This window comes from Mesoplodon bidens, assembly GCF_964165515.1.
Source record: "Mesoplodon bidens genome assembly, chromosome: 5".
Lineage (NCBI taxonomy): Eukaryota > Metazoa > Chordata > Mammalia > Artiodactyla > Ziphiidae > Mesoplodon > Mesoplodon bidens.
The window spans coordinates 85,096,619-85,112,483 of NC_138161.1; the positions used below are offsets into that span (position 1 = coordinate 85,096,619).

At 39.7% G+C, this 15,865-nt stretch overlaps 1 protein-coding gene across 1 annotated transcript in view; it reads left to right on the top strand.

Moving 5' to 3' along the window:
- Positions 1–4,902: 4,902 nt before the first annotated feature.
- LOC308617943 (EGF-like and EMI domain-containing protein 1) overlaps positions 4,903–15,865 on the top strand; it is a gene marked incomplete at its 5' end in the record, with an annotated part of 564,371 nt that continues 553,408 nt past the window's right edge. The window contains 1 exon segment of the mRNA XM_081235347.1: positions 4,903–5,076. Within this exon segment, the coding sequence (XP_081091473.1) occupies positions 4,903–5,076 (174 nt within the window).

Below are 15,865 nucleotides of genomic sequence, written 5' to 3' on the forward strand. Positions count from 1 at the left end.
AGGTTGCCCACTCTCACCACTCTTATTCAACCTAGTTTTGGAAGTTTTAGCCACAGCAATCAGAGAAGAAAAGGAAATAAAAGGAATCCAAATCGAAAAAGAAGAAATAAAGCTGTCACTGTTTGCAGATGATATGATACTATACATAGAGAATCCTAAAGATGCTACCAGAAAACTACTAGAGCTAATCAATGAATTTGGTCAAGTTGCAGGATACAAAATTAATGCACAGAAATCTCTGGCATTCCTATATACTAATGATGAAAAATCTGAAAGTGAAATCAAGAAAACACTCCCATTTACCATTGCAACAAAAAGAATAAAATATCTAGGAATAAGCCTACCTAAGGAGACAAAAGACCTGTATGCAGAAAATTATAAGACACTGATGAAAGAAATTAAAGATGATACAAATAGATGGAGAGATGTACCATGTGCTTGGATTGGAAGAATCAACATTGTGAAAATGACTCTACTACCCAAAGCAATCTACAGATTCAATGCAATCCCTATCAAACTACCACTGGCATTTTTCACAGAACTAGAGCAAAAAATTTCACAATTTGTATGGAAACACAAAAGACCCCGAATAGCCAAAGCAATCTTGAGAACGAAAAATGGAGCTGGAGGAATCAGGCTCCCTGACTTCAGACTATACTACAAAGCTACAGTAATCAAGACAGTATGGTACTGGCACAAAAACAGAAAGATAGATCAATGGAACAGGCTAGAAAGCCCAGAGATAAACCCACGGACATATGGTCACCTTATCTTTGATAAAGGAGGCAGGAATGTACAGTGGAGAAAGGACAGTGTCTTCAATAAGTGGTGCTGGGAAAACTGGATAGGGACATGTAAAAGTATGAGATTAGATCACTCCCTAACACCATACACAAAAATAAGCTCAAAATGGATTAAAGACCTAAATGTAAGGCCAGACACTATCAAACTCTTAGAGGAAAACATAGGCAGAACACTCTATGACATAAATCACAGCAAGATCCTTTTGGACCCACTTCCTAGAGAAATGGAAATAAAGACAAAAACACATGGAACCTAATGAAACTTAAAAGCTTTTGCACAGCAAAGGAAACCATAAACAAGACCAAAAGACAACCCTCAGAATGGGAGAAACTATTTGTAAATGAAGCAACTGACAAAGGATTAATCTCCAAAATTTATAAGCAGCTCATGCAGCTCAATAACAAAAAAACAAACAACCCAATCCAAAAATGGGCAGAAGACCTAAATAGACATTTCTCCACAGAAGATATACAGACTGCCAACAAACACATGAAAGGATGCTCAACATCTTTGCTCATTAGAGAAATGCAAATCAAAACTACAATGAGATATCATCTCACACCAGTCAGAATGGCCGTCATCAAAAAATCTAGAAACAATAAATGCTGGAGAGGGTGTGGAAAAAAAGGAACACTCTTGCACTGCTGGTGGGAATGTGAATTGGTACAGCCACTATGGAGAACGGTATTGAGGTTCCTTAAAACACTACAAATAGAACTACCATCTGACCCAGCAATCCCACTACTGGGCATATACCCTGAGAAAACCATAATTCAAAAAGAGACATGTACCAAAATGTTCATAGCAGCCCTATTTACAATAGCCCGGAGATGGAAACAACCTAAGTGTCCATCATCGGATGAATGGATAAAGAAGATGTGGCACATATATACAATGGAATATTACTCAGCCATAAAAAGAAATGAAATTGAGCTATTTGTAATGAGGTGGATGGAGCTAGAGTCTGTCATACAGAGTGAAGTAAGTCAGAAAGAGAAAGACAAATACTGTATGCTGACACATATATATGGAATTTAAGAAAAAAAATGTCATGAAGAACATAGGGGTAAGACAGGAATAAAGACACAGACCTACTAGAGAATGGACTTGAGGATATGGGGAGGGGGAAGTGTAAGCTGTGACAAAGTGAAAGAGCTGCATGGACATATATACACTACCAAACGTAAGGTAGATAGCTAGTGGAAAGCAGCCGCATAGCACAGGGAGATCAGCTCGGTGCTTTGTGACCGCCTGGAGGGGTGGGATAGGGAGGGTGGGAGGGAGACACAAAAGGGAGGGGATATGGGAACATATGTATATGTATAACTGATTAAATTTGTTATAAAGGAAAAAAAAAAAAATGGCTTCACGAGGGCTTCCCTGGTGGCGCAGTGGTTGAGAGTCCACCTGCCGATGCAGGGGACGAGGGTTCGTGCCCCGGGCTGGGAAGATCCCACGTGCCGCGGAGCGGCTGGGCCCATGAGCCATGGCCGCTGAGCCTGCGCGTCCGGAGCCTGTGTTCTGCAACGGGAGAGGCCACAACAGTGAGAGGCCCGTGTACCGCAAAAAAAAAAAAAAATGTCTTTACAAGAAGTCTGCAGCCTGGAAAAGGGCCCTCACCAGACCGTGCTGCCACCCTGACCTTGGACTTCCAGCCTCCAGGACTGTAGGAAATAAATTTCGGTTGTTTATAAAAAAAAAATAAAAAAAAAAAAAAACGACTTCAGACTCATTGCCAGAAGATTTTGGTTAGTGGTGGTAAGTAATGACCAGAGTAGAGTTTAAGAAATCTTATGCCAAGGTGGTACTTTTACAGACCAGATCTGCACTAGAGGCTCTTGAAATTCTTTTGCTTTAGGAGGTACTTGCTTCGGTTTCACCATTTCTTTTTTGTCTCGTAGTTTTCCTAAAAGTTATTTCTATTTCCAGTAGATTTTCTCTGTATGATATCAGCACACAAGCTGCCCTTTTTATGTCTTAAATTACTTACCCATCTTACATTTACACTCTAGACTGGTTTACCTGACAGTGTATGTTGAAATAAAAAATAGTTTCATTATCTCTTATCCATAATTTTGAAATCCAAAAAGCTCTAAATATTGGCAGGTACTTTTTTGGTTGTTGCTGTTATTCGTCACAAACTAATTTGGTGGCAAAACCTACACCGAGCTGATGTGAGTCTAATTATAGACTTTATTTTATTCAATATGAGAATCCTCAAGTTTCTTTAAATAAATATTAATGGGTTTGTTTAGGGTGTGACTCTAGACACTTCTGGGCACATATGTACCATACTGCTTTTCTAAAATCTGAAAAATTCTGAACTCCAAAGCAATTTGGGCTCAAGAAATTCAGATACTTCTAACCTATATTTCTAAATATGATATTTGAAGAACATACTGATTTTCACAGAATAATTTAAATTTTTAGAAGTTTTTTTATTCATACCATTCTTTTATAAAATGAGGAATTGCTTTTAAGCAAAGAAGTACCCACCTATTTTTGTTTGTTTAAATTCTGAATGTTGGGTGATGTAAAGAAGGAAGGTTCAGCTTCTTCTGTTCCCCAGAGTAAAAAAGAACATTATCATAATGTTAATGGATGTTTTTTATCTGAAATCCCAACATTTTATAACATACCTTGTCAAAAGTAAAAAAAAAAAGTTAGCAGATTTTATCATTGAAAAATGTTCCCAGGGACTTCCTGGTGGTCCAGTGGTTAAGACTCCATACTCCCAATGTGGGGGACATGGGTTCAATCCCTGGTCAGGGAAATAGGATCCTGCATGCTGCATGGTGTGGCCAAAAATTAAAAGAAAGAAAGAAAGAAAGAAAGAAAGAAAAAAAAATTTCCCATTTTAATAATCAGAAAATAGAGATTAGATAGTCCTTTAAGGGTAATGCATGAAAATGAGTTTTATTGTTATTCTCTTAAGCCCATTGCTTCTGTATGAAAGAAGCAGAATCAGTGGAATCCATTGAGCAGGATCTCCATGCCAGGCAACATGACAAGCGTTTTGTATATTGTTTCATTTTATTTCATCTGAACAACAAACTCTGTGCAGTTGTACCATGCCTCTAATGTTGAAAAATCATTATTTAGGGATAGCGATAAGGCAAAACAAAACCCATTTCTACAATTTAGATATTTTATTCAGTCCAATTTTATTCTCTGTAAAGTAAGGATAAAACTTCTTTGGTCCTACTCTTGGTTACTTTTTATGATGTCTAATTCCAGAGGGTGAACTGGTCTTTTGAAAGGTCTTGGCTACTTTTTATGATGTCTAATTCCAGAGGGTGAACTGGTCTTTTGAAAGGTAAGGCGGTCTGGTTAGGATCAGTCTGCTGGACTCCCTAGTACCAGATTAATATTAATAGAAGTGGACTTCGAAGTCTTTTGCTCTCCTCTGCCTCACAAACTTTCCTATTTCACTTTCTTCATAAATTTTATTTTGTTCTGTGAAGTCCTTATTTATTTATTTATTTATTTTGCAGTACGTGGGCCTCTCACCATACGGCCTCTCCCGTTGCGGAGCACAGGCTCCTGACGGGCAGGCTCAGCGGCCATGGCTCACGGGCCCAGCCGCTCTGCGGCATGTGGGATCTTCCCAGACTGGGGCACGAACCCATGTCCCCTGCATCGGCAGGCTGACTCTCAACCACTGCGCCACCAGGGAAGCCCTGTGAAGTCCTTATTTTGACTCCAACAAGCCGCTATATTTTTGAGATTGCATTTGTGATAGATCCATAGCTGTTTAGAAACTGGTGAGCTCTTAGTTTCCAAGGAAAGTCAACCAAAATTCCTAACTCACTTTGCTGTAGTCCTTGCATTTCAAATTAAATATGCTTGTGATATTCTCTTCTGTATGTAGAATCTGCATGACCACATGTTGCATTATTAATGGCCTCCCCAAGGCTTTGCTTCTTGCTGTGACTACTTCAATTATCTCAGAGTTTAAGCTCTTCATCTGGTAGCGTAGGTGGGGCACTTATGTTTCTGCCATGACTTTCTAGCATAGCAGGAAAGAAGCCTATTCTGAAGAAAGTAGGGGTCCTCTTAAGGTGGGGTAGAGTCCCTTGGTAGGGAGTTCTGGTCCCCATGGAGACAGACACTTCAGGAGAGCCTAAGGGCCTGGAAGAAAAGTTAATTCTAAAGGACCCCAGAAGCCCAAGGAAGACACTTTTACATCTGACAGACTGGCCAAGAATTGAACATGAAGAGGAGGTAAATAGTCTCACAGAGGAGGAGGGCTACACATGGGCAGGATTGCAGGTGAGGCTTCCTGCTTCTGTTCAGTGTGGCAACAAGAGATAGTAGGGCTTTTGACCTACAGACAAATTAAATGCCAGCTGTCAAAAATGTGAGCTTTATGGCTGAGTCTTTGCAGTTGTGTGAGATGGAAAACATATTTGTGAGAAAGCAGCTAGGAATGGAAAGTCTGAATTAAAATTAATTATTGCTTGAAGGAAAGATAAATGCCTATTCTGATTGAACCAGAGGCTAGCAGTGAATCTATTACACGAACATATCATCACTGTCTGTTTCATTGTGTACTTCATTTGCCTACGAAATGAAACTTGTTTTCTTTTGAAAACCATCTTTAAAATTTCTGTGTGTTAGCAAAAAAATTGGAAATGGCCTAAATGTCCAACAGCGAGGAAACAGTAAGGTAAATTATGGTATATCCATTACGATGGAACATTTATGCAGCTATTAAAAACGATGTTTGCAAGGAATTTTAACGTTCTATAAAACGCTTATATTATAACAAGTCAAAAAAGAAGCAGGATACAAATGTCTGTAACAACATAATTTTATACAGAAATGTATAAATATAAAGACAATAAGCACAAAGGAGGGAAATGCATCAAAATGTTTTAATAGTGTTTTATCTCTTGGTGGTGAATTATGGATAATTTTTATCCCCTCATCTACAGTTCTCAGTTTTTGCCAGTTTTTCTATAATGAACATCTATTACTTTTTTCTCAGGATAAATACTTAAAAAAATTCAACTTGCTTCTGAAATAGTTTTCTGACCTGACATATATTACTGACCAGAGCCACTTGAAGACAACTTCGTAAGACTACTGTTGAGGCCACCAGTGCCACAAAATTATTTCTGATAAGAACCTTTATGGTTCATTTGTATTTCATTAAAAACATGTCATTGTGTGATCTATCTGGGTTGCTATGATTTATTCCATTGATGGTCCAAAAAAAAGATGCAGGCAGTGTCCACCGTTTAAGGTTCTGGAAGCATCCCAGAGCAAGGGGGAAGAGGTAGCTTCACCTCATTGGCTCCAATCTTGTAATCTGGCTCACGATTAACTGACATAACCATATTCAGGAACAAGTAGGCCATAAACATGGCTTCTTCAGACCTATAGTTACTAACTCAGAGTTACAGTCTTAACATTTAATCTACTAGCTGTAAATTGCTAAATACTTTAACAAATTTATTGCATTTTTTCCTACTCCAAAGGATGAGATTAACCTGACTTGACTTTTAGGTTACTCTTACTTCTGTAACCAGTTGGTTACAGGTAGAACTATTTTGCTTACCTAGACCTCAATTTTCTGGCCGCCTATCTGCCTGGAAAATAATTGAGAATCAGGAAGTAAATAATAATAGTAACACGAATATCAATAGCTAACCCATATTGGGTACTTGTTATTGTTTTAAACTCTGTGAGGTACTTTACCTCATCATCTCATTTAGCTTTTACAAAAAACATACGCAATTGTATTGCTCTCCCTAGTTACAGATGAGAACACTGAGGCTCAGAAAAGTCGAGTAGCTTGTCCAAGGTCACATAGCTAGTTGCTCTGGAGCTAGAAACTGAACTGCGTTCCAAAGCCCAAACGTATGCTTAACTAGTACAGTAAATAAAAAGTGCAAACTGATGTCACAAAGTCTCTATTCAGAAAATGCTGGATTTTAAACTTCAAGTTCTCAAATAAGAATCACTCTATTTTTCAAATGACTTTAGCAGGTTTACAAATAACATATTTGAAAAGAGGAAGCGAGGACTTCTAGAAGCAGCAACTGATAGCAAAAAAGAAGATATGGCTGTAGACTGATAGTAAGAGGAGCTGAAGAAAACTAGAATATATTCTCAAGATCTCTGAAAGCATTATATTCTGGATTGGTTAGGTAAGGCATCCTGTTCACTTTATTAAGTATACCAATGAGTAAATATGGAACTTGATCATGGTAGATTTATCTTATCAATAAAATGTTAAGTTCAATATAGTCCTAATTTTTTTGACAAGTCTCTAATTTTATTATAGAACGTATACATTTTATGGAGAAAAGATTAGAATCTACAGATGAGGTAACAAAATAAAAATCTTTCATAATCTCGCAACCAGAGATATCCACTGTTAACATTTTGAAAAAGCTACACAATATAAATACAAATGTAAATATAAATATGTATGTTTATGTTTTAACAAAATGGGACCATGCCTTACTTTTTAATATTGTCCTCGCTATCGTGTGAGCATTTTTTAAAATGTTCTTTGATTATGAAAGTAGAAAGGTATATAATATATTTGAGAAGGATTTTCTTCCAGAAAGGATTTAAAAAGAACCTGAAACATTTATTTGATGCTTTAAGGAAAAATGCATATTAATCCAGAAAATTATTTCATGTGAATCAGTTCATTTCTTAATTATGCTATATCAGTGAAGCACTGATGTACTTGAGTTATCTTCATGCCACAGAGCTCTCATTGTTCTCCTCTATTTAGATTAAACCTTTTAAAGTAACCCTTTTTTTTCAGTAAAGAAAAAATGATCAATAATGAGAGTGATAATTTAAGAGTGTTTTGAAAGGAAGAGTATACATTCCCTGGCTGGAGCTGATGTAATTTAAAGCCATCTGCTTCTTTCACTTGAGCTGCAGTTAGCTTTGTACCCATCAGCCTACTTAATTCAGGGGGAGGGGCAGGACCAGCTTCCAAAAACTGTGTTTTCATTTGCTATTTCATTAGACAAAGATTTATCGAGCACCTACTTTGTGTGGGTCCTTGTGTTAGATGCTTATTTAATGCAAAGAGGTATAGGATGTTTCCTCTGTACTCAGAGAAGTCCAGTCTAATGATGAAAACAAGCAAATAAGAAGGTAATTGCCATTCAGTATGATAGGTGCAAGGAGAGAAGTGAGCTTGGGGACTATAGAAGCACATGGTCAAGCTTTTTTGGCCATAGAGATGCCTGCGTGAAGTGTCTTGAGAGTGAGAAGGTAGGTGAGTGATGAGGGGAAGGAGAGTGATGAAGAATGTTTCAGGTAGAGGGACCGCATGTATAAAAGGTTTTGGGGACTACAGAACAAACATGCTGTGTTTAGGGTCATAGAGATTAGGATCTAAGGCAGAACAAAGCTTAAGAATTGGCCATGGCCTATCAAAGAGGCATTGTATGCCATGCTGAGGAGTTGGAATTTTATCCTAAAGGAATGAGAAGTCACTGAGTATATTGTCAGTGGAGCCTTGAGAAGAACAGCTGTGGTTTTGAGAAGTCACTCTGGCAGCTGTATGAAGAGGCTCTCAGTTGTGATAAGAAACGATCAGGATCTGAACTAAGATGCTGGAGAGAAAGTAGTTGAACTGATTAACTTGCTGATTGTTGGATGTGGGAGGCAAGGGAGTGGGTGGGAGAGAGGGTGACATCATCATCTCCAGGGTAGGTGACTGGGTACCCTGTGGTGTCTTCTACAAGTGAAGAATGCAGAGAATGAAGCAGATTGAGAGGGCAGGTCAAAGATGATGAGTTTGTTTTGAATGTACTCAGCAGGCAGCTGGATGTGTGGATCTTGAGCTGAGAGACAGCTGTGGACTAGAACAATAGATTTGGGGTTGTCTGGGAATAGAAGTGTGAAACCAGGGAGTGGGGTAGGCTCACTCAGGAAGTGTCTATGGATTCAGAGGCGTCCTAGAGGACCACCATCATTGGAAGGATCAGCATAGAATAAGGGTGTGGGCTCTGCCTCTGGGTTCAAATCCTAGTTCCACCAGTTACAAGGGCAAGTTACCTATTCTCTCTGTCCTTCAGTTTCCTCATCCATAATATGGAGATGACACATATTTCAGTCATAGGGTAGTTGTGAGTCATAAAGAGTTAATATATTAAAGTATATGTAGTAGACTAGCTTGTAGTAAAAAAAAATTGATAGCTGTGGCTTTACTCTAACATTATACTGATTAAGGGAAATTTGGCTAAAAAAATAAAAATAAAAAGAGTTAGTGAAGAATACAGAATAGGTATTGTCAGAAGGGTAGGGGAGCACATCTGTGAGGGGGGAGGGGGTCATAAAAATTAAGATGGACCAGAGGAAGATGAGTTGTATTAATGTTACAAGAAAGACAAGCCACGTAAGAGCTAGAAAGTGTCCTTTGTTTTTTTGTTACAAGAGTTTGCTGGTGGCCTTGGTGTGTTGGGGTCCAGATCCTGATCCTGGCCTGAGGAATGAATGGAAGCTGAGAGTGGAGTGAGCAAGTGGAGACCACTTTTCTAAGGGTTTCTAAGGGTTTCTTGATTGAAGCCAAAGAATAAGGATGGTAGTCAGGGGGAGATAGAGAGTCGAGTGAATATTTATGGTTGTTTTAAAGTATGGGTGAGGGGACTTCCCTGGTTGAGCAGTGGTTAAGCATCCACCTGCCAATGCAGGGGACACTGGTCTGAGCCATGGTCCGGGAAGATGCCACATGCCTCGGAGCAACTAAGCCCGTGCGCCACAACTACTGAGCTTGCGCTCTAGAGCCCGTGCTCCACAACGAGAGAAGCCACCCCAATGAGAAGCCCACGCACCGCAATGAAGAGTAGCCCCCGCTCGCCGCAACTAGAGAAAGCCCATGTGCAACAACGAAGACCCAGCACAGCCCCAAATAAATAAATTAATTAATTAATTAAAATGTTTAAAAACAGAAGTAAAGTATGGGTGAATCTAAAACATTTTATATTAGTTAAGAAAGAACTAGGACAGGGGAGAGGACTGAGCACTGAATTAAAGGAACCCTTTATTTATTCATCAGATTTCCCTCAGTATTTTCTGTGTCTGGCACTGCGTCGTAAGCTGAGTATACTCTCAAGGAACTCTGGTCTTAGGCTGTGTATGAAGGTAGATGGCCAGAACTCTAACATCCTTGTGTTCCGGCTGACGATGAAGTAAGGCACTGCAGGGACTCTGCCTTCTCATGGCTAAGAACCTCTCCTGAGAGTACTGATCTATGTTAGGGGTAGTAAGACCCCTGGGTGTTGACCTGAAGTATATGAGATCATCTCAGGAGTTTCTTCAGCAGGTCAGACCACCATGCAGGGAGCCTCCTGAGTGAGGAAACGCCCCCTGCAGTCATGCTGACCAAGCTCTTCCCTACATGACCACTGGTAACACCTTTCATTTGGATACTTTCTCTTTCAAAGGCACAACAGTGTATTGGAAAGAACATGAAGCTAGATAACAGAAAGCTTACTTATTTCATTCATTCATTCAGAACTATGCATTGAGCACCTACTGTGTGTCAGACAATATGCTATGGGCTGGGATGGCAATAGGGTCAGGAGAGGTGGAGTGCATGCCCCCAAAAGCTTGCATTCCTATGAGGGAGACCAGCACTGAAACAAATAGTCACGCTCCTGTAGGGAGAGTAGAGGCCCACAATTCTGCGCAGAGAGGTCAGGGCATCTCCCTGAGGAAGTGATGGCAAGACTGAGCTGGAAGATAGGTTGGGATTAGCCAGGTGCAGGGAGCAGGGGGAAGAGCTTTCAAAGTAAAGGAACCAGCGTGTGTGGAGTTACAAAAGAGTCTGGTACTTTCCAGAACCTGAGAGAAGTTTGGTTAGGCTAGAATATGGAGGGTGCTCTTCGTCCAACTAATTAAGTGATATCGGGCAACAGTGACGCTGATCTTCTGTCTCCTGCTCTCTAAGGGCAGTAGTGGGAGAAGGGTGCCCCCGGAGGCTGCTGTTCTCAGAATGCAGAGATAAAATGGGATTTGTGGGAAAGGACTCTGAGGACCATATGTAAGATGGATTCGGGCACAGAGAAGACAAGGGAGAAACTAGAATCAGGGTGGTCTGTTGGGAAGTTACCTGTTGATGAGACTACTGCACTGGAAATATGAATGGAGAAAGGAGTGGACTGGAAGAAGAAATCAGTTTGTTAAAGAACAGGAGATGCTGGGATGAGCAATTCCTTGAAAATTCCTGCAAGGAGGCTCACTTGAGAAGGATCATCATGATATAATGGAAATGAACTGAATTTTCAAAGGGATACATCTCAGAGGACAGCAGCTGGAAAGCTAATGAAGAGATGCAGAAGGTATATCCCTGGAGAGAACTCAATGAATTTGTGTCAAGGAATTTTAGAAGGGAGTGTTTGAAAAAATTAGATTGAACTCTAACTTTCCTTTGATGAATGCTCTTTTAAACCCAGTGAATTGGGTAAATTCTATGCTTAACAATAAAGAACTACAAAGTGCTGTTTGTGACTGGCCAAAGCAAACCGGGTAAGTCCTAGATGCTGTTCTAGCCATGTTAGCCCTGATTTTGTCCATTTCATTTTTATTGCCAGTTGGTGAATACTAACAAATGTTTGAAGTTTCCAGTATTTTGTTTGGGGTAACATAGCAGGAGACACTCACATTGCCTTAGTAGAGTTAGTTGTTCCTGAGCAAATCCGGAGAGACTCGAATCTTGCGTGAAGGCTTTCTAGCAATTATTTGCAGTGGAGTGTGTGGAAATACAGCTCTGTTGATGTGCATTTGAATTCTGAAAGAGATGAAGGGTGCTGTGAAAATGCATCTCACTGCATTTGTCAGGAAATGGGATTGCCCCGAGGAGCATGGCCAGTGCCTGGTACAAGCTCACCACTGACCACCCCATGAGGACAGGAGGCTGGCGCACAGTCGATAGGCAATCACAGTGCCTCCGGAGGCTCCCTGGCAGCTGGCCAGGCGGCACCGCTCTGCGCCTCCTTGGAATTCAAGATTTCCTGAGCATGCGGATGGACACCTGCCTGCTTTAGCATTAACAGTCAAAGAGAAGAAACTTAGGACCTTTAAAAAAAAATGCCATCTTGGTTTGTTATGATTGGTCTTTGTTTTCATTTTTCTCAGTGGTCAAAGAATGTTGTTTCCAGCCAGAATATCCTTCCTATGTGTCCCTCAAAAGACTGATTTATGGTTGCTATGGGAACCGGATTATCAGATTTTGAAAATTAGTGTATTTTAGGTCCCTAGACACTGCAACACTGTGTGTGTGTGCGTGCGTGTGTGTGTGGTTGCTTCTTCCATTTGGAGAAGGAAAGAATAGAATCTTTTTCATCTATTTTTATTAAATAAAGTGAAATATACACCTTTGTTAGGTGAATTGTGGTGTGTGTGGTGTAACATTTCATTCACATTCACTGTGTGTCTCCACTATCTCATTTCCATAGGGACAAATAAACTAAAATGCTGAGGAAGGGGGAGGTTACTTTATGTGATTATAGCTCTATTCAAAGTTTCCTTTTTCACCTCTTTTAATGAAAAATTAAGTGTCACTTTCTCAGTAAAGCTTCCAACTCCCCAAGATCTTGACCATTCCACATTTTTCATAGCACTTACAACTATCTCAGAAACTATATATTTTGCTTATCTTATTTATTCAATATTTATTGTCCATTTCCTGCATTAGGATGTAAGATTCATGAAGGCAAGGAATTTTGTCCGTTTTGTTTGCTGCTATATCCCCAGCATTTGAAAAAGTATCTAGCATGCGGTAGTTGCTAACAAGTACTTGCTGAACAAATAAAAAATTAATAATGTCATATTAATATTCATTTTATTGCTATATTGCTTGGCATATGCCCCACAGTAGTATCCATCGCTCTTGGAAATAGCTGTACTGTCCCTATTCAAGTGGTGATGACATGCTAATCCCCAAAGAGTGGGGCATCACCCCTAACACCAGCCACTAGAATACAAAGATGAGTAGGAAGCGGGTGCTGTTCCACAGGGAGCTTACAGTAGAGGAAGGAGGAAGGTAGTCAGTGTAATGCTAGAGTCGACCTCTGGTGGCTTTGGCTGAAAGGTACACATGTTTAGCCAGAACCTGTGATATGCCAGGCACCTTGCTAGCCCCTCACCATTATTCTCCTGTTTTTCTGATGGCAAAACTCAACTTCAGTGAGGTTACATCAGTTTCCCAAAGTTGTACAACCTGAAGGTTAGATGTTAAGACTGGCTCTGTTTAGTCATTTTTTCCCCTCTAAAACCATCCTCTTTTACTGTTTTAAAACTCTACAAGCTATTTATGTGCTATGCCCCAGACAATAAGTTCTGACATCAGTCTGCTTGGAGAACATGATGGGGTGAAATGGAAGGAAACTGGCACTTTATAGCATCACGAAAGCATCTCAGTATGGAACTTATCTGTCTGGTCTGTTCATTTTTCTCATGATTTACAATTATAGAAAATTCAAAAGCAAAACTGAACTACAGTGTTTAGGGATGCATAACAAGCTGATGAAGCTATAAATATATACAAGGAAGTAATTACCATAAAGTCAGGATAACTATTGCTCTAGAGAGAGGGGAAGGTCTTATGAAAGGGTATTAGGGGTAGTTCTGGGGTGATGTCTGTGACCTGGGTGGTTGGTACACAGGTTTGTTAGGATGTGCATGTACTTTGCCCTCACTTTTCTCTCTGTGTGTAACTGTTTACCACAAAATAACACGTCACTTCATATTTCACCGTTTTGCCTTTGAGGAGAAATGAAATGAGGGAGGAATGTAGTTGTGAGGTTTGACTGTATCAGAAAAGGCGGCACTTGAAAATCCGAGGTCAAAATGTAAAACCTGTGAAGAGAGCGCATAAAAGTGGCTCTGTCTAGTCTTAAAGCCCAGGCTACAGATATCACTTTGCCTCCTTTGGTGGAGGAATGTTTAACTCTGTACAAATGCCTATTGCCTCTTTCCTGGTAGTCCTTGGTGTAGGTGGCAACATGTGCTTTTTAGGAGACTTAAGCTTAAAGACCTTTAGCCTTTATGAGGGTAGAGATTGTTTAAATTCACATAATTATTTCTAATCATGAAATATTCTGAAATAGTGTGACAAGGCCATTTTGAATGGGAACATTCGGGACTCATCCTTTAAGGCAGGGGTCCCCAACCCCCGGGCCAGGGACCAGTATGGGTCCGTGGCCTGTTAGGATCCAGGCTGCACAGCAGGAGGTGAGCGGTGGGCGAGCGAGCAGAGCTTCCTCTCAACAGCCTCATTCATTCCCCCCATCCCCGCCAACGTCCGTGGAAAAATTGTCTTCCAGGAAACCGGTCCCTGGTGCCCAAAATGCTGGGGACTGCTGCTTTAAGGGTCTTCTTTGTGAAGCCTCTGAGACCTCTAGGTAAAGTTCAAACGCTTTGTTTTCTAGGCGCCCATAGTGCTAGCTTGCATACTTATTCACGATCAAATTTTTGGGTAAATGTATTTTTATTTAGATATCTCCTCATCAGATGGGGGAATGCCTTAAAGGTTGGAATTTTTATCTTAACTCTCTGTGCCTAGTGATTTTGAAATGTTTGAGGAAAACAAATCCATAGAAAGAATTCACAATTCAACCTATAAATCCATAGAAAGCATCCACTGCATGGATAAAACTGGTGTTTGTTAATCTCCATCGAATAAAGCAGGAGTTGGGGGCAAAGGAAAATTGTGTTACGTTTGTGAACAATCCACGCAGAGCTGGACAGTGAGAAGATGTAGGAAACATTGATTTCTAAAGTGGAAATGCTACTGACATTTGGAGAAAGTGAAAGAAACAACGTTCATAATTAGCATTCATGAATTTCTTTATAATTGAACAAATGCTTTCACAAATGTTATTAATTATTACAAAACAGTGAGATAAAGAGATATAATCCTGTTTTACAGACAAGTAATCTTCAAAGAGGTTAGGATAACTGTGAACTTGACAAAGTCACACAGATGAATTATGGAGTCCACATGGAAACTTTCAATTCCAAATCCTGGACATCTTCCACTATACAATGTTCTTTCCAGGATAGGAGACTTTTATCTCAGTAAGAGTATGTAGGACTCTGACTTATGTTCTCCATTCATGGTATCTGCAAAAATGAGTTATATATTGCTTGGTTCATTTTTTTTCCTATTCCAAAATGCTCTCATGTATGGCTTAATAAGACTCAAATGCATGTTAAATCACATTTTATATTTTATTTTTCTTTCACCTGTAAAATGGGATTATGCCTCTCTATCTCACTGAGTAACTTGAAGTGCTTTAAAATGATAATCTTGTGCAAAATCCAGATGGACACAAGTATTTCATAAACTTAGAAATTGGTTTTATATTCTTTTTTTGATTTCTATCTTGCCTATCATGACCTTTCAAAGGTTTATGGTTAAACCCAGAGTAAAACTCTCCCAATGTTATTTGCCCAAGAAGCTATTAGTATGAGATTTATATATATGACAGGAGGTAGAAGTAATCTTTGCAGATAACTATGAGTAATATGAAGGAGCAGATATTAATATGGGAAGTGATGGCTTCCTTAAAAATACCAGGTGAACTTTCGACTTAAAGTTAATCCAGCAGCCCTGCAGGGACAGTAAAGAATAGATGGGAAGTCATGTGTCACACCTGCATACTTAAAACATCCAAGTCTGATTTCCCTCCAGCATTACCAATTATATTGATTATAGTTCTTAGTTTTCTTTGCACTTCAACCAAGTTTCCAGACAATTCAAAGTAGTTAGATGATCGATCTGTGTACATATTCTTATTGATTGCACTTATCAAAAACCATAATGGAAAAGTTGTCATAAAGATCTCGATTAAATAATACGCAAGCTGCCATGGCAAGCATCTCATAGTTGCATTTTGGCTGAATACACTGAGCTGCAGTTTTTCACTTCATATTGATTGGATAGCCTCGCTCTGTGTATGTGCAAGTATGTTAATCTGTGAAGCTAGGGTGAGAATGCTGGGAACATTCATGAATTAACTATTGATCTAGAATCTGGAATTCACTCAAGATAGTTTTTGAAGATCATAGGAGCCTC